We start from the raw sequence: 20,433 nt of genomic DNA on the forward strand, positions 1-20,433 counted from the left end.
TACACAGACAGTCATTCTTTCCTGTTTTGTACTGCACTGCCAATGAAGACATGCTATGAATTTAGGCTTGATTCCTACTAGATTGTCCAGATGACTTTTTGCCATGATAACACATATTTCATGTTCCTTATATCTTCTGCCAAGCCCTGACAGCAATATTTGACCTCCTTTTTGTTGTTGTTTATTAATAAGAAACAATTTAAAATTCATTAAGGATTAACTTTGCCTTCAAATAATAGCAATTGAACTTTATATTAGCTTAAATTTTTCTGGCATAGGATGTTTACTACCATTCTTACTTATTTTCAGGAAATTAATTTGTTGCCTTCCTGGAATTGCCATCAAAGTCAAAAGACATGCTTAGCAGATAGTTTTAAATTTGTCTTTATTGCCTGTGCTCACTTACATGTGAGGGAGAATTGGTGTATATTAACATGGCAGGGATCAGTTTGATCTCTACTTCGATATAAAGCAATTCCTGTTAAAGTAAAATACACAAATTCTGTACTGATAGGCATTATACCTTCCCTGTGGAGGTGACCATGTCATTTCAGTGCCCTTGCAGCCAGACTTGTAACCAAAGCAGCATCACAGGTGTGTCACAGGGTGTCACAATCAGATTAATCTAGTCCAAACACCCATCCTGCCATCAAAAGGGACGTGCTTGTGCTCTCCTCTGTTCCCGCTGCTGCAGCATGCCAGACATGGTGTCTCTCTGATTGCCTCATTTTCTTGCCAGTTTTTCAAAGAACAAGTCTTTTCCTGGATGGTCATGTGCTCCCTTCATAGCATCACATGGAAAGGTTCATAAAGGGCTAAAATACAGTGAGGTGGACTGTGAGAGATCTTTAGTGTGGTGTAGGGCCCAAAGCATATGTTTCTGATGGTGGGAAATATAAATATTTTCTACTTCCGCTCATTATTATGCTGTGTGAAAATAGAAATCTTTCCTGTGAAAAGCTAAAAGCAAATAGAAAAGTAGAATTTCTTCAAATGTTCTCATTTCAGAAAAAAAATCAAAAATGCACTCACTCTAAATGGACACAGACAGCAGTAATAGTGAAGCAGAAATCATCATGAATCAGTACTCAGAAATTTTTCATTTCAACTGAGATCAGTGAAGACCTTTTGATTTTGTGGTTCCTTCTATTCCTTCTCCAATAAAAAAGATGAAAATGGAAACAAGGCACAAAGCAAAATGATGAGAAAGACTCCAAAAACTAGGTAACTTTCTGTTTGCTTTCATTGGAGCTGAAGTCACTCATAGGAACAGAACTTTCATATTGCTTTGTATGCTTCAGACTGAGATTATTTATTTATCATAATAGTTTTATCACTCACCTCCTCCTGGATTTGCTCACACAAACCATCACAGGCAAGAATTGGCTTTTCATTTACTCTACTTTCCCCCCAGCCACCTGAGAGTACTGCTGTATGCCTCTGAAAGAGAGTAACCTGTCTGAAGATGGAGGCAGCACACTAAAACCTCCAATGAGGAATTGTTACGGTAAAAATTTGGACTAGTTTTAAAGAGGCATAAAGATAAAAAAAATAACTTTATTTTTGAATCTACAGAAACACCATGGGAGAGAGATGCAGACACAAGAGCTCTTCTGATCAGTACAACTAATCTTTGCCAGTAAACACCTGTTTGTGCTCAATCCTTCAGAAAGAACAGCCAATTTCACCCTGTCTGTGCTAAAATTCCTGTGGAGCAACGCAGCAGCTAAACATCCCCACACCTTCCACAGAACAAGAAACTTCTGTTTTTCCACTGGATAACAATCACAGCAGCCCCTGGAGTCACTGGTGCTGCTGGTGAAGCCTTCACTGGGCTACCAGGGGTAACCTCTCTTTAGGCAAAACTGATCATTGTGTTCTTAGACCAAAACCCATCGATGCAGGACGGCCCCATCGTGGTGAAAAATGTGCTCTGACTCCATGATTTCAGAAGGCTGAAGAAATGCTTTATTAGCTATATTATATTACACTGACACTATACTGTAACTGCACTAAAGAGATACTGGAGAAAACCCTGTGACTGTCTGGTGACAGCCACGACCCAGCTCTGACCCAGCTCTGAGCCAGCTGGCCAATCAGTCCAAACAAGCCTCACCTTTGGTAAACAATCCCCATAACACATTCCACGTGTGCCAAACAGCAGAAGCAGCAAGCGGAGATAAGAATTGTTTTCTCTTTGCCCTCTGTGCTGCTTTCCCCAGGAAATATCCTGGGAGAGAGAATTATGTCTCTCTCTGTTCAGAGAATGTGAATACCACAAAATCCTACAGCAGTTTATAGCTGTAAGATTCTGTCCTGACTTCAGTGGCTGGCAGACAAATCCTCCCAGTGGCTCACAGAAGCTGACATCCACATCCCTAAAAGCATCAGATGTCTTTTCTTGATTTTTGGTTTGGTGATAGACCTCCAGTTTCCCAGGCAAAGTCTGGAGATTGTGGGATGGCACTCAGGAGTTTCAGTTTAAACTTCCTTCAGAGAAAAGCTGTAACAATTTGCAGTCTCTTCTACTTGTGCAAGGAGAAAACTTTGTTTGACAGGCTTCAGGTAGCTGCCTAATACATTTTTCAGAATAGATGTATTTAATGGCATTATCATTTTAATTTGGCTTATTGGCTTATTTAATAAGCAGCTCTGGAAAGAAATTTTCATTTGATCCTGGGTTCGAACAGATTCTTGTTTACCAAAGACTCACAGTTTCCTTGTGAATGCAAAATCTCATCTTGTCTTTTTTTTTTTTTTTGCAGCTTTTATAGAATAGCACTAGAAATACAATTATGTTCTTTTACAGAATTAAAAAGGAAGAAGAGTTTTGAGAATCAGTACTTAGATCTTTTTTACTTAGCAGCTTGGTTACTTTCAAATGCTAATTTTCTTTAGAATTTCAATTTTACTTCTGGTTGTGGCAACACATGCCTGTTCTGTAACAGTGCAAATTATTAGCTGATTCACCAAATTCTTCCAGTCTGTTTTTATAGCATTTTGAAAAATGGAAGGCTCTTTTAGTTCTTTCCAATATTCATTTTCACTAACACATTCAGAAAATTTCCCAGCCGTTTAGGGAAAACCCCACTCATTTTAATGATGTGATGTGAGGTGGATTTCACTAATTACAGTGTAGAACCCTATGATGCTGACACTGCTTTGGATGAACAAAACATGCATGGTCTAAATATTCTGTGAATTTCATCAAATGTGTACTAAATTGCATGTGAAGTACTGCCTTGTAGGAGGATTGACATAAGGAAATCAGAATGTCTGTAATGCATCACAGCAGATGTTCTTTAGCCCACTCTTTTATCTATGGTATCAGCTATTTATTTATAGAATATAGAAATAAGAGAGGTATAAATAAAATCACATTGCTGCTTTTCCAACACCCTGGTACTGAGAATTTCTCCCCATGTTAATAAGGGAAAAGGTTACTTCCCCTATGTCTTGTTTAAATGTGACATATATGGAAGATAAGAACTCTGTCACCCTGTTTTCTTTTTCCTTTTGAACTGACTTTCCCTCTGAAAACAATTTTAATTGATAATTAAACTTGTTGCCAAATTCAAATGCTGTTACTTTCCCAGATAAAAATTAAGCCTTATGCTGGGAAAACAAAACTGGTTTTGACAGTTTGAATGGAATTCAAGTTTACCTTTTCAGATCTTCTGGCCCAGTTCAAAGCTGGACTGCATTTCTGTGATGTGACACTTCTTCAAAGGTGTTGGGATCTGATCCTTGTATCCCTTGTGCAGAGCCAGCCCCTGTTCACAGCTCCCACAGCCCAGCACCACCAGCCCAGGGGAGCAAAGCCCAGGCCATGCCCAGGACAGCTCTGACAGGGAGATGCAGCCTCAGATCCCAGCCTGCAGGTGCCTTCACAAGGAAAAAAAATACAGAATGAGCTGTTGTGAAAAAGCCACTTTGGATCAGTCAAGAGCTCTGAAATGAAAGTCTTTTGACGGTACAAAAATTTTTCACTTCCACTGAAGAAAGTGAAGTATGCAAACATGATCAGACTGAAATGCATTGCACAATTCAAAACAAAATTAGCTGAATTCTAAATAAAATATGTTTTGCATACAAAGATCTAAAATTCTTTCTAATTGCAAATAAATTCTGAATAATTATAAAAACATATTACCATAATTAGTTTATATTGAGACTAAAACACTTATTAATCATGAAGAATTGAGACATTGTAATGCAATTTAAATACAAAGGCCCTAAATATGATTGGAAACATCATGATTCATCATTAGTGAGATAAAACTTGCTCTTAAAGTTCTTTTTGATTACGTATCTCTATCTAACTAGCAAGTTTCCCAGTCAAATAATGTATAGCAATGTTCAATTTTACTCAGAAACCTGTGGAGCTATGCAGATTTGTACTCTTCCTTCACTTCAAAGGCATGCCTGGCTTTATCATTCTGTCAGCAGAAATTCATTTCTTCCTTAATTTAAGCAGAGTCTTTCTTCACTAATGCTCTTATCATGAACAGAGCATGATGGAATGTGACTCCTTATGACTGCCCAAACCATTTTATGATCCTTAATTTAATTTTTAGTCTCTGTTCATGTTTCTCCTATCTCTGTCCATTCAAGCAGGGGATTTTATTAGTAGTATTGAATATGTATGTCTGTGTATACTTGGTTACTCATCCTATGTATTTTGTGTGGAAGGACAGCAACAATTTTCACAAGATCTGATAGCTGCTGGGATCTACTGATGTTCTGTCAGCACAGCCTGTAGCCCTCCCTGGAAAAAGCTGGAGCATCTGAAAAGTAGACAGACATGGAAAGAGGACTGCAGAACTAGTTTGAAATCCTAACAGCAGAGCTATCCAATGAGTCTCAGGTCAAACCATACAGGCCAAATCTAGAAGGAAATTTGGTTTAGTTATTATTCTGTTTTCCAGATTCACAGTAACAAGAAGCATTAAACCAACCCCAAACAGACCTGCAAGACAGGGGTCAGACTTAAAAAAAAATCTGTTTTCTAGGCTAGTGGCCACATCATATCTCCTTGTTTCTGTTTTCTCTTGAGATCAGTGAGAATGAATCTCAATGTGTTGAAAAGCTCATTGTGTTAAAAATATGGCTTTACTGTACACCTTCTAATGCCTTAGTGCTCATATCTGGTTCTGGCTACTCCCAGACAGTCCAAATAAATCAGTTGGACTCAACCAGAGAAGAAGAATCTGAATTTAGCTTATCAATTTGTTCCAGAAAGGCCCCTACTTCATTTTTAATTCTGCAAAGCATGTGCATGCCAGTGCTTTGGCCACATTCAGTTGGATATTTTCTCTAGGAGAAACAAAGTTCTTTCAGGTAATGGTTATTGAGTGTATTTGGATTAATCACATATACATACAATTAATATTCCTCAGCTGCAGTGAGAAAACAGATGTCAGCTCTACCTAGAATACACTCAATATTGCCTCTTTAGCTAAATGTAATTTACATTTGAACAAATATTGTACATGAGAATATTTTGAACAGTAAAACTGCAAGTGAAAGGGTCAAAATCTTATATTCCTTTGTAAGATCATAAATCAAACACATAATACATAATGGTGTGTTGCTGATGTAACTTTGGGTTTCTTTGGTTCAAGTAAATATAGTATTTGTGAATAATGCAGCAGAGGTGAATGCATATACTTCATTGTTTTAACATATATCATTATGTAGATAGTGCTGATTAAAAAAAAATAATAGACATTTCCACTAAAACTATCCAGTGTTTTTGCAGTGTGGTTGTAAAAACACAAGTCTGTGATGTGAATATTTTCTCCAAAGTATACTTTGTCCTCAGGGAGCAGTGGAGAAGGAAATAAGTATTTTATCTTTCACCAGAAAGTTTGATACCAAATATCTGTTCCATCAGGGCTTGTGCAGTTTGGAGGACATGCAAGAGAAGGTGTGGTGTGAAATGGAAACTGGGTTCTGTTCTCAGCTCTGCCACAACCTCATGTGTGGGGTTTGAGTCAATCTTCTGATCTCTATACCTCTGCTTCCACAGTGGTGTAGACTCCTCACACTTTAAAAATGGCTTTCAGTCTTCATGGTGCTTTTATCACTATTACCTGAATTGGCTTTTACTATTCTCCCAATTACTTGTGTGTCTGAGCTCTAAGGTGCTTTCCATACCTAATTTTACAGCTGCCTGGAGATGTAATAATTCATTTTTCTACAGAGAGCAGCAGAAGATTTTGGAGCACTCACCTGAGGTCACATGAGAAGACTGTGGCAGCAGAGATGCTCCTGTGTATAACTCAGGCACAAACCACAGCACCATCCTTCTAGATAGTCCTGAAAGTTTTTGAGTACACTAATACATTTGACCAATTATCTAAAACAGTTAGGACCCCATTTTTTTGCTTTTCATGGCAAGCAGGATGAAACCTTTAATTCAGTTGTGCATCCTGTTGCCATTATCTGGCTCTTATTTGTTCAAGATCAAACTACTGGAAAATGCTCTACATGGGGCTAATTTGAAAATATCTAATATTCTAATCCAAGTGAGGTATGCTTGCACTAATAGTCATTAATAGAGAGTTGAATTTGTGCAAAGGGATGAATTGAAGGTTTATTTGAGTATGACTAAATGGAAAGAAACAAAATAAAGTATTTATATGTATATGTACAACACATTGCTGAAATTAACAGGCATCCACAGCTCTAATACCATACCATGAAACAGGTGTCATAAATGCTGATCTGTTTTCTCTCTTAGTTAGCAAAATATCTGGTTTATTCTATATTCCTTAGTTTTGAATTAATGGTGACATTTTAAAGGATGAAGGTGGGAGATGAGGGAGTGGAAATTATGATACTTGATTTTTCCAAATTGATGGAAATAAAAAAAAATGGAAATAAACTCTCTCATGGTCTTGTTAATACGTTTAACTGTGGGTTTACTTGCATGAAAAATTACTTGAAAACAATACAAACAAATTTTGTTTTCTGAAAATAGTTCATATTCTTATACTCAAATTCTGAGACAATGTGTAAAACCTCCAAAGTATGGTGTGGGAATAAAATGAAAGAAATGCTCAAAGAGTTGGAAAATATTTTTTTCTCTGTAAAAGAAAGTATTCTCTTGAGAATTGAATTATTTTCTCTTGAGTAAAGAAAGCTATTTTCAAAAGAATAATAGTCATATTACTGACACTGAAGAAAATGTCCTTCTGCCGGCCATACCATTATCTCAGTGGGGCTTTGCACTAGAAAAATGTCATTAGCTACAACACAGAGAAAATGGCAGTGTTTGAACTTGATGGTATTTTCAACATTGGAAAATGACAGAGGTCATGATGAGCTGTAATTCTTCTCAGAGTAAGTGGTGATATTTTGGCATTGAATTTTCACCAGAAAAGACACAAAAAGCACATACAGAACATGAAAAAAAGATTGAGATGAACAAAATTAGCCCAAAATTTTGAGAGTGTGAGATTAAAAACCTCTGAGGAAAACACCTGGGGTGTATGGCTAATGTGGTACCAAGGTGGCAGGGAACTTAGCTCAACCCTTCACTGCTATCAGGGAGGTGCTGCTGTGTCCTAGATGGGAATGTTGCTTGAAGCCCCTTAGTGTTACTCAGTGAATTTGATGAAAACAGTGAATTAGTCTCAGCTGCAAGGTAGCCCACTTTTTATTCTGTCCTAATATTAAAAAGCAGGAACTTCCTCAGTTTGTGAATCTGCAATGTTGGGGGTATGTTTGAATGATCAAAAGAGACTGAATTGTCACACTTCAGTGAATTATCCCTTTCCAGAGAGCCACAGTGGCTGCAAGCCTTGCTCATTTTAGATGCAGGCTCAGGCATGTTTACATATTTCCTCAGTCATTTAAAATTGGCTTTATTTTCTCTTGCAAAAAACGCATTACAATAATTGTACCTTAATTTAAATAATGCTCATGGGACTGTTAGCTATAAAATTTTTTTTTCTTTATGAAGATATGAAAATGTAGCATCTCACTTTTTTTCAAGTTAAACATAACCATTGAGAAAATTTGATCAATTAGTTGCATCTATGATTTTTAACCACTTATTTAGCTTACTAGTAATCCATCTTCAACTCCATGTTCTAGTGCCTCATTTAATAATTTCATTTGTATGGAAGTCTAATTTACAAATAATCTAATTAAAAATTTAAGTTGTTCTAGTCATTCAGAGCAATAAACACAGGAAAGATGGAAGTGCAGAGAAATAGAAGTTGTGTGGACAATAAAAAATATCCTTTACATAGCTACAGATAAATGCTTAAACTTAGTTTTACAAAAACAAAATCATTATTCAAACTGATGTATTTCAAAACATGTCAGATTTCAGAATATAATACAGTCAAGTATTACTGAAATGTGACTTGACTCAAATTGAGATAATTACAGACTGATTCTACAATTTCTCACTTGTTTTGGCAACTGGACTCAGCTGAATGACTGCAAGGTAAAGAACAAATTCAAAATAAGCTTTTTTAACGAATGTGCATGTTAAATACTTAACAAAATAAGCAGAAACATGAGAAAGTTTGAAAACAGAGGAGTGACACAAAAACCACCAGCATGCTGTGCTGAATTTTAGGATTATTTTTTCCCATCAAAGAAATTAATGAGATTTACATGTTGTTTAGGATATTTTCTACACTGTGTTGAATTCCTACCTAAATTAAGGGTCATCTTAGACAGCCCAGTCATGCATTTGGGAGGGATGAGTGGTAGGCACAGGATTTAAGTGGAAGTAAGTTCATGTGGAAGGGGGTTTTGCAAAACTGACTATCTTGTTCATCAGACCAGCAAGAACTACAAGAGATTTTACACTGTAAAATCTCTCAGCAGAGACCCCAGCTGCAGGTTGCTGACAGACAATCCTGCTTCTCAAACATCTGGGCAGCCCCAATTCTCACAGGATACAGCTCAAATTTTTTTTCTTAATTTTCAATTTCCAAGCAGGTTATAAATCCTTTCCAAGGTCATGCATTTTTATTTCAGTATCCAAATTCTAAAGCTGCTTTATTCACCATCTTTGTTTCCTGCAGAACAGAGTCTGCTGCTCTCAGCCCTGTCTGCTCTGGGCTTGATTTGTCTCCAGCAATTACCAGGAAGGTGGTTGCTATGCTGCACTAATGAAAAGAGCAACCATGTTTCCTTGAAGGCAGTATAAGCAAGCATAAATAAACAAATTCTTTGTGGTGTTAATAGTGTAAATGAGATATTATTGCACCAGAGAAAGTAAGATATTAACCCGTTTTAGAGGCCTGATAGCCATCAACCTTTCAACTTTCTATGCAGAGCTTAGCTTGAGATGGATAACTTTTTTTGGCAAATATTTATATTATGAGTTTTATAGAATTTTCTCCTTCATCTTGATGTGTCACATTTTTGTTGTGTTTGTTCTTGTTACCACACTTTTGGGTGGACATGGCCCAGGTTGCCCAGAGAGGCTGTGGCTGCCCCATCCCTGGAGAGCTCAGGGCCAGGCTGGATGGGGCTTTGAGAAACCAGTGCAGGGAAAAGTGGCCCTGCCCATGGCAGGAGGGTTGGAATGAGATAATCTTTAAGGTCCCTTCCAACCCAAACCATTGTATGGTTCTATGACTTTTCCAGTGGTGGTCTGTCTCCACAATTTTGCTAGTTACTGTTACATCAATGACAGGTGCATAGATGAAGGTCCATGGCCAAAGCCGGGAACATAAGTTTTAAATAAAAAAAAAGTCCTGTTATGTTGCACTGAACCTTGTCATCTCTGGTTCACTGAATTTAGCTCTAAGTGTGATTTTTTCTGAGAAGTGACTGTAACTGTATCACACATTGTTGTGTTTGTATTTCGGTGACTTTGCATCAATTTTGTTCAGGATGCTGGAATTTTTTTAAAACTACCAGATATACCAATGAATATTTGAAGGTCATGCTGTGTTTAAACTCATGTAACGCCAATAAAAATGGCATTTCTGAGAAATGAAATCTCATTCACCCTACCAGCAAAGCACTTCAGTATCTAGAGCAGGCTGTGCTATCAGTTTTTCCTGAAGTGCAAGTAAATCCATTCCACTTTCAACCTAAAATGCAATCTCTCAAAACAAACTTATGCTAAAATTACGCAATAGTCTTACAATATTAGCATTATGTATTGCATTAAGGTGGAAAACTTTGGTAATCATACTGCCTCATCAAGTATGCAATCTTCCATCACTGTAACAAAATATGGGAATTATCTTGAAGAATGACTAATGTAAAAATACTAACCATATGTTATTACACATCTGTAGGTAGAGGGTGTTACTTGAATTATTCAGTGTCCTTTTAATAGATCTCAATATTTCTGGAAAATGCTGAGCAATTTTTGCTAATGGCTGCAAGATGCTAACTTTTGTCTTGTTACTTGGTTAGAACACAGATATATTTCTTTTTGGAGATACCAGGCACTGAAGACATTGGTCCAAGATGAATTGATGAACAAAATGAATGCAACATATTTTAAAGCAAACTTCTTTTTTGCTAGCTATTAAGTATATTTGGTGTTTTAAAAGGAAAAATTGAATACCACATTGTAAAAAGACATTAGTTGGACACACCGTAATTTCTTTTCTTATCTGATGTCTGATTCTGACTTAGCACACTACAAACTATTTTCCTTTTCTTCTCTCCTTTATTTTGCAGTTAACTTTGACCACTTTCAAATATTGCGGGCTATTGGGAAAGGGAGTTTTGGAAAGGTAAGAATCAACTTATTCTTAGCAGTTAAATGTCTAATAGGGAATACTTTTGTGTTTTTCTGTCTTGATTATGGTAAAAGAATAGGTTTTGTAGTCTTTTCCTTCATAAGGACATCTGGCCACCAGAATCAACTGTCTCTTCATTAAATTATTTCTATTATAATCTATTCACTAAAATTAATTGAGCCAAAGTTATTATAATAATTGATTATTCCAAATGGAGATTAGCAGAATTTAGAAATCTGTCCTGGAAACAAAAATTAACAAAAAGGTAGGAGCAGACTACTTCTTTAGACAGTCCACCAAAGTGATCTTGTTCTTAACTCTCTGAGCTTATTTGAGTCTTTAAAATAATTGTAGTATTTTAAAGGTACTTTACATAGAATAAATCCTCTTGGCACTGTGTAAACTGACATATAATATAATTATGATCACTGAGTAAATGTTGATTCAATTCAACAGGATTTTTCTGAAACAGAGAAGATTAATGGTTTGTTTACACTTGAGTAGACAACATTTCTTTCCTATAAATAGTGATTATGACAAGGTTTTAAATTTATAATACAAAGCCACATAGCCCCATATAATGCAAATACAAAGCCACAAAGTCAGAGAAAATACTATTTAAAAATGTTAGAAACCACTTCTCACAGGAATAGATCTGAAGGTGAAGTATAACTGATACTTGATCAGGTGACTGATGGAACAACAGCTGTCTAAATCTTGATTTCAATGATTCCTGAGTAAATGCCAGCTCAGTGCTGGTGAGGCACTTCTGTAGCCATGCATTAAGAACACACAAAGGATTTTGCTGGTTCTTGGCCTCCATGCAGAACAATGACTTTAATTTTAGAGAGGCCAGAAATACTTCTTGCAGAACAGCATGGTCCCTCATGGCACAGTCCTTATTCAATTCAGTAGTTTTCAGCAGAAACTGTCTTTGAGGTCAACAGGAGTATATCCTGCTTGGGCAAAAAAGTTCTTAAAAACCCCTTAAAATCAGGGCAGCAGAGATCTGTGATTGTTTATTATCACAGTACAGAGGTGGAATACCAAGTCAAACTAAATGAAGGTCCAAGAGTACAAGTTATGTACAGGAAAAAAAATTAAAGACATATCCAAATCATGTTGACCTTCACAGAGGAAAAGCTACTTAGATCAGAGTTCAGCATTGTTGGTTTCAAGGTGCCTAATTCTGAATTCACTTGGCAAATTTTTAACATACAAACAAAACTTGTTTCATCAGAATTTCTAACCTGCCCTCTTCCAATGTACTCGGAATCACTAGTGACTGGAATATGCTAAGCATAACTAGCGTAAAGGTCTTCCACAAACAAACAAACAAACAAACAAACAACAAACAAATTTTTAATAAAGACCAAAGCATAAGCAAAGAGCTGCCTTCACCTGCTTGGCAAAGCAAGGTCACTGAAGCCAGAAGGCTCCTTTCAGGGTAGTGCCCTGCACGTCACTTGGGTACCACTGATCCCTGCCCTGTGCGCGCCTCTTTGGGAGTGCAGCAGACAATGCACCAGGTCTGTGCCAGGTGTGTCTGCACAGATAATACCCCAGGAAGGTCTGCATGTGCCCAGGAGTGTGGGAACTGCTCCATGAGTGGCCACACACGTTCTGCCACAGCTTGCCCATCACTTGGCTTGAGCAGAAGAACAGCCAGCTCACGCAGCCAGCTCAGCTGTGGCTGAGATGGTCCTAGCAGGCTCAGACCTCACCTCCTTCATCTGCCCCTAGAAAGGACACCTTTGAAATGAGACTGTTTGTTTCCAGAAAAAAGAGCATGCTTGTGGCTTCTCTTCTCTCCACAAGCCTTTCCTACCCTCCTCAAAACTGCTGTGGTGTATTTTTTCCTGAAAAATATTCAACAGTGTCTACGAGACTGCACCTGCTCTTAAGGTGTCCCTAAGAAGGATTGGGTACAGAGGCAGCAGCTGAAAGCAGGTGGCCATTTCTCAGAAAGGACGAGAACTTGAGATACAAAGTATTTGGTACCAAATGGCCTAGGAGTTCCTGTGACAGCAAATGTTGTGACTGTGAATTGAAAAGGCCAAAGGCAAGGCAGGGAGCTGATTTCTGACCAGCTGTGGGGACAGATCCTAGGTGCTGAGGCAGCCAGCCCCAGTGGAGGAGCTGAGGTGCTGAGCATCACCTTGAGCTCTGTGCACACGAGTGAGCTGAGCAGCACGGAGGCTCTGCCATACCAGATACCTCCTGCAGCAATATCCTGCACAGGTTGCTGTGGCAACCAGAGTAATTTAAGAAATGTTGAGAGAGAGAGAGACAGAGATATTGTACCAAGAGCAATAAAATAAAAAAATAGAGCATGTCTTAAAACATCCTATTTCTCTCAGAAAACAGAAAAGGCCACAGAGGAGCCATAAAGGAAGCAGGCAGTTTAGGAAAGCGTGGCGCTGAACATGGTGTTATACACTGCAAGATGCTAGAGCACAGCAGACCCCGAGCAGTAAACACCCTGCAATAGAGATTAACAGTCTTGCATCCTTTTTTGACATTTTCTGCTGCCAGGTACTTCCAGAAGGACAATAATAGGAAAAGTTGCCAGCAACACGGCTTCTAAATGAACAATAAAGGCAGGACTGACTCACAGAGATAGACATTTGAAATGGTGACTGATTTACCATGTTGTGCTTTTGGCTATGTTATAATAGGTCATTTTAAAATGGGCTTCTTTCTTTCCCTTGCCCATGGAAGGAAAAACAAGGTGATTTGTCAGAAGCCTGTACTCATTTGGGAAAAAGAAACCTGTTACACCAAGGACTTTCCTGTTGCATTTGACAACTGCAAAATAAGGATTTAAGTTTAGAGGGAACTCATACTTTAAACTTGTTCTCTCTTATGCAACTCCATTTTCACCAATACAGATTCCCCAAAGCAGGGAACCATACTCATATAAACCTGAACCTTATAAACAAGAACCATACTCATATAAACCTGTAAAAAAATTAGATATTTCTAGAAATGTCATAGAAACATTCACCACTTTCCTGAGTGCCATGCAGAAGAGTAGATCAAAATCAACCAAGCCTTCAAAAAGCAGGCTTGTTTTATTTTCCTGCACGATGTGAAAGGGCGAGGGCTCCTTTGCGAGAGCAGAGACAGTAGAAACAGGGACATAAGATATGTTAGAAGTGCTTATGTCTCCTGCTTAATCTGGCTATCTTTTTTCACTATTGTTATATGTAGAGCTATCACTCTTCTCAAACATAATATTGCAAAAAATTATATATTTGAAGATCATCCAATAAGTACAAAACCAACAAGGATTGAAATACAAGAATTCTCATTGTCCTTTACTGCAACAATAACCACATAATTGCAGGGTTACTGCTGCACAATAATTTGTATTCAGGTGTAACAACTAGTTCTCAGAGATATTATAGTAACAATTTTCTCTGACTTCTCTGTTCTTGGGAGCAGTTATATTAAACAATCTAACATCCTTAAATTGAATTCAAATTAAAATTTCAAGGTACAAACTCTCTCCTGTTTGTCAAAATGCTGAGACACAAGACTTAGTTCTGATTAATTTGGTTGAATAAAACAGTGACTTCCTGTGATGAAGTAAAATTGAAATTACAGTGGTGTAAACCAGATGGGAGCCCAGAATCATGTCTGCACTGATTGAGAGTACTTTAGTAAATAGTATGCAAAATACTTCAGAAAAAAATATGCTTCTACCCTAAAAGCAACATAACACACCACTGCAGAATATTAATATTGTTTGACAGTATTATGACCTGTTTTTTAGCTTCAGTTAATATGAACGGATACTAAGCAGATGCTTTGACTGCTCCAGATGTCATGCTTTGCTCAGGGGAATCTGGGAATGAATCTCCCTATTTAAAGGAAACCCCCTGGCAGCCTAAAGACATCCATTCTCCAGCCTCTTTGAGTAAATCTTGCCAGCCCTGCTTGTAGGCTAAGACTATGAGAACCAATTTTTCAGAGCACAGGGGTAGGACAGACAAGGGAGCAGTATTTCAGGCAGATGCTCAACAGCAGGTTCATCAATTCCCATCTGGAGTGCATCTGATTTCTGTCTTGTAGCCCTCTGTGCTGGGTGAGTGCCACAGCCCCTCTGCTGGGCTGGGGCTCCTCATGGCAGCCAAAGCTGCCCCATCCCATCTATGGTGTGAGATGTAAAATATCCTACAGCAGCATGGGTGAGTGAGCACCCCAGCTTCCAGCTCTCCACCCAGCAGTAGCCTCATGCAGAGGTTCTTCTGGCTGTGGGTTTGCCTCTCTCCTCTTTTATCATCTGTTGTGAAACCCACATCTTGTGGCAGTCTGAGAGGTCTAAGTACTCCTGTGCTAAATTTAGACCAGAATTGACACTAAGTGCACCTTGTTCTTTCCACACCATGCACATAGCAGCTGTAAGTCTCTTCTAGTGAGAAACAGGAAAGATCTGTGTTTTGCAGCAAGTCTGATATTTCAGCCTTCACTGTCTTTTCTCTGGGAAGAACTTTGTGGAAGCTACCCATGGTTGCTCTCTGCCAACACAGCATTGTGCAGCTTCCTTCAGCAAGCTTCTCTGTTTTTTGCATGTGAAATCAGAGGAAATCCAAGAAGGTAGTTTAGAAGTGGGCCACAGCACATGTTGCTCTTGAAAAATGAAGATTAGCCCTGCAGCCATAATGTATTGTCTTCCTTCCCCAGATTCTGCGGGGAAGTGGCCCCAAGTCACTCTCTGGTCAAATTTCTTCTAACCTGATAGGTTTTAAGACAACTCACTGCTACCTTCTACCAGAAATAACAAAGACACCACCCTGTGATAACAACTAAGATACATAAAAAAAACCTTTAGAAAGGGAATATTTTCACAGCAGATTTTTAAAAATAGCACTATACCATTCCAGAGAAAATTAATGGGGCTCATAATGCCTGCCTTTAAACATGTACCACACAGATGCCTATATCCAAACTGGTAATCTACAGCCTGTTTAGGGGACATTAAAGGGAAACCATTCCAGGTACAGAGATAGCCCCCTGTACCTCTTTAGATCCACACCTTATGAAGATGGTTGCTGTCCTTCTCTACTGACTATGAAGCTGGATAGTTGTTGAGTTCAGAACACATATTTGCTCTGAATCATCACACTGTCTGGCCTTTGGTAAATGATATTCACAGAAAAACGGAGAGTGTGAGTGTCACAGGCTTCCATACTGATCCATGTAAATAAGGCAGTTCTGCACAGACTTTCATCATAATGAGTCATCACAGAATTTTTTTGTTGAGGCTCCAGAGCACCTGTTTATCCCTATTTAAAAATTGCTCCTTTGGAACAAAAAAACCCCCAGCTTAAACATTTTCCATTAAGACTGCACATGTGAGAAGGGCTCAAGGGCTTTTCTTTTTTCTTGCTTTAGTGGAAAGTTTCAATCCATTGCTGTCCTGCTCGGGAGAAGAGCTGACAGCCAGCAGGTAGACGTGCCAGGGAGGATCTCCAATACAATCCAGTGCTATCATAGCAATGTCAGGCATTTTTCACAATAATCAACATGGATGCAGGTTGTGTTTCCTGATTTTGAGTAGGAAGTAGCTTCATTATATTCATTAAAATCCTATTGATTTTGTAACTGTGTTAAAGCATTTGTGTAGGTACACATTGCTAGAAAATGTTTACTATCATTCTGCTCTGAAGCGTGTGTTAGGCAAGCTTTTACCAACAACAGAAGGTCTGTTTCAGCTGTGCTGAACACCCTTGTCTTTACTGCCAGGTAAGAGAGCTGAGTGCCTTCTGGAGTCCCAGCAGCATTGCAAAACTGGTTTACATTGCATATTTTGGTGCTACATATGATCTTGGTTTGCCACATTGATCAAACCTGTAATTCTCAAACCCATTCTCTCAGCAGTCTCTCATGTCAATCCTTCAGTAGGGAGGCTTTTAATGCAATGGACTAGGAGGCTTCTGCAAACACCTAACTCTTGGCCAAGTTGTACATGAAAATCATGATGCAAACTAATGCACATGGCTGAATTTCTGGACTTAGGTTCTGAGCTAAAATCCCCAAATGTTGCACTTTATACTGTGACTTGCTAAATTGAACTCTCCACATACTCTAAGACAGGAGTCGGTCAGGATTTGCCCCTGAAAATTCTGCTTATGCTTTTGAAGGACCTGTGGGAGCTTGAAAAATTCATTTTCATCCCCACTTTTCCCACTCTGTTTCAGCTCAATCCCACTTGCTACTTTTTCTTCCTCCAAAAGGCCAAAGACAATTCTCCATTGTTCCACAGCCAGGGTTCTTTCCATATAAATGAGAACCTTTAGTTATCTTAAGAGCATCAACAGTTTTCAGATCTTTAATAAATGTCCAAGGTGAAAAATGTAACAAAACTTCTGTACTCAGCATGGTGCAACAATTAATGGGCTCATAACAAAATGTTACCATCCCTGATTTCCTTAATAGCAGAATATCTCCTGATACTAGGAAAGGTAATTAGAAACACTGCTTAATCATGCCTTATCATTATATGTTAAAGGTACTCTATTAACTCCTCTATTTGGAGTAGATTTGTGCTCAAGGACACACTTTATGAAAATAGAATTTCAGAGAAATAGACATGGTTTGACTTCACTGGCCCTGTTCCTCCCAGTTTCAGCTGTGGGAATTTGCCTTAGTTACTCCTGATTATTCCTGAATATTGGGTGTATAAATTCCTTAAACTTATGTCAGTCACAAAGGATTTCTTTTTGGCTGCCACTCTGTTGTAATCTGATCTCTTAACATGAATTTATGAGGGTGTAGTATAAATTTTTGTGTGTAAAATACGGGAGCATGTATGTGTGCATGTATGTGTATGTATTTAAATATACAAATAAAAAAATAATGCCCACACCAAGTGAATCCAGAATACCTTTGAACTTAGACACTGCAGGCCTGGGATACCTAAATAAGATGTTTCCAGTACATTCAGAACAATTATGCATTTCTCTGCTGCCAAAAATTGTACTTAACCTGATACTTGGTTGTGGTGCTTGTGCCAGTCTCCAGCTCCATTCTCAAGGTAAAATACCATGACAAAAAGAAAGCCAGAATTCCTATGGAAGTTCTCTTGACTAAGATTTTCTTCATGCATTTGCATTATTTGGCTTTTGCCAAAAAAAAAAAGATAAAGTAAAAGCATAGACATTTACTGCCAGAGACTAAATAATTGTAATGCTCTCTTGTGAATTCAGAAATATTATGACGAATACCTGTATAAAAATTCTTTGCCTTTCAACAGTAATTAAGGGAGCTTAATTCTGATATTTAGGTGAAACATTGAGCCTTGGGAACACAGGCAAGGTTTATGATGCAATAATCAAGATGTGAGTATTGACTTGTAGGAATGAGGACAATGACTGAGCATTTTCCTAGGCAGGAGGCAGTAATTTCTCTGAATAATTAAATAGCCTGTGATTTCAGCCATTGCAGCATATTACTCTCAGCTTTACCATGTAGGTTCTGAAAGTTATGATATTTTTCTGGGTCCCCATTTCCTCTTATACAGGGTTGGGTTGGGTTTTTGTTAATTTTTATTTGGAGTCTATTACAAAGGATCTTGCAGAGCTGTGAAGTGAACTTACTGAATGTGTTACTCAGTTGTAATATCCAGATCTGAATTATTGAAATATCATTAAAGACCTCTTTTTTCCAAAGTCACAATTGAATTCACTTTCTCACGGTGTCAAAATTTTTCTTTTACTTTGATTCCAATTAGGTGTGCATTGTGCAGAAGAGAGACACCAAGAAAATGTATGCCATGAAGTATATGAATAAACAGAAATGCATTGAGAGAGATGAAGTCCGCAATGTTTTCCGGGAGCTGCAGATAATGCAAGGCCTGGAACATCCCTTCCTGGTCAATCTGTGGTAAGAAAATCATTCAAATGCTTTCATGGAGCTCTCATCTTCTCCTTGTTGCTGAATCAGTTCAGAATATGGAAGGCTGGAAAGCTGAAAACAACAAAAGATTTTTGGTGACTTCCTGTGTTGAAGGTAGTAGGTTTCACAGGGAGTTTTATTTTTCATTACTATTTTTAAGGTGTCTTTTTTAATTGAAATATTTAAATATCATATTCATCTGTCAATTTCTGCTTTGGTTTCTCTCCAAATTGTTACAACACTGTGTTGAAATGTGTTTCCTGTCCCATTTGTTTTTGACAATACCTGGACTAAACCTCTCTAATAAAGCTGTGGAATATCAAATGTTATAAATGAGTAAATCTGTAGCCAAATTTACAAAAATTTATTACTAGACATTTATTAGATCGAATAACAAAAAAATAGAGAATTTCGAAATCCCACCACAGCCAAGACAGCGTCAGCCCCGGGTGCAGCCGCTGGGTGACCTTGTGCTCCTGCTGACAGAGTGACAGCGTTCCCCCTCAGGTTCACCCCAGTGCTCTTCCCAGCCAGCTTATATACTGTTTATTCTGCCTGAGGCGGAGATGACCACATATTTCTTTGTGTCCCCTTGCATGTAAAGTTGAATCCATACGTGTGCAGAAACAGACAAGACAGTGCCCAAGACCCAGACAAGTGTCTGAGTACCCAGGCAGAAGATGTATTCACATGGAGTAGGTGATGCCAGCTCCTTGAGTACCGTAGATTTAATCAGTCCAGGTGCATGGTCTTGTGAGCTTCTGAGACATTCCATTAATCATCTCCAGGAAGGTCCAGATGATATCTTCCAAATGCTGGTGTCAGAGGAAACCCCCTCTGATAGCTCCAGTCTGTCCTATTCAGGTCTGGTTCCGGAATCGGTTACAATGTGCATAACTCCATTCCCGGTCAGACGTAGCTCATGGCCCAGGGCTTCCCCACTCATACGGTAACAGGTTTGATATTATCTTAACAAGTTTGATATTATCCTAATGGGTAACAGGTTTGATATTATCTTAACAGGTTTGTTATTATCTTGACGGGTAACAGGTTTGATATTATCTTGATGCCGTCTGGGAATTGGTTATAATGTGAATAGAATGCTGTTCCCGGCCAGAGTGGTTACAAATATAGGCTTGATTTTCTCCTAATATTTTATACATACATATATCTATTTCTACAGCATGAATTATCTGTATCATATATAACGTCAAATACAACCATTATTTTCTTTTTTAAAGTTGATTCAGAGAAAATTCAAAACTCAATTACTCTCCAAAAATTACTGTCACAGGACAACAGAAAAGTGCCTTTTTGTCACCTAGAATTTCCCTTATCTTCTCCATGCTAGACACAATCTTTTGGTCACACATGATTGTGAGAAAATGCTGGTCAAGCAATGACTAGCTTCAACTACATCAGCAGCTCAAAATATTTGCTGGCTCTTATGAAGTGTGATAATACTTGCTGCCTTCTGTAGTGATAGTGGTAATGGGATGCAGAGTTTTCCTCCTTATCTAACAACGTGTATCATTCAGAAAATGAAAAGGTGGAGGGGACATAAACCCCATTACAATATGAAAATTATTCAGTCTGGGAATAGCTTGATTGGCTGCAGATGGTTACATTGCACGTTGATCTTGTGGTTTTGAGTTTAGCTGTCTTACTTGAGGTCACTGCCCAACCTACAATGTTCTGCCCCTCCCTTAGCTCACTCTTGGTGCCAGGTTAGCACCTTTTACAAATTAAAAGCCAAATTGTGTTCTGTCTTGAGTGAACACAGCTTTAGTATAATTGC

At 38.3% G+C, this 20,433-nt stretch overlaps 1 protein-coding gene across 2 annotated transcripts in view; it reads left to right on the forward strand.

Annotated features, from left to right (window-relative positions):
* STK32B (serine/threonine kinase 32B) overlaps positions 1-20,433 on the forward strand; it is a 157,964-nt gene that overhangs the window by 18,235 nt on the left and 119,296 nt on the right. For both annotated transcript variants that reach the window (XM_036382793.2, XM_036382792.2), the window contains exons 2-3: positions 10,672-10,727; positions 18,472-18,623. In XM_036382793.2, the coding sequence (XP_036238686.1) occupies positions 10,672-10,727; positions 18,472-18,623 (208 nt within the window). The remainder of the gene's footprint in view (positions 1-10,671; positions 10,728-18,471; positions 18,624-20,433) is intronic.

Source organism: Molothrus ater, chromosome 4, assembly GCF_012460135.2.
Source record: "Molothrus ater isolate BHLD 08-10-18 breed brown headed cowbird chromosome 4, BPBGC_Mater_1.1, whole genome shotgun sequence".
Lineage (NCBI taxonomy): Eukaryota > Metazoa > Chordata > Aves > Passeriformes > Icteridae > Molothrus > Molothrus ater.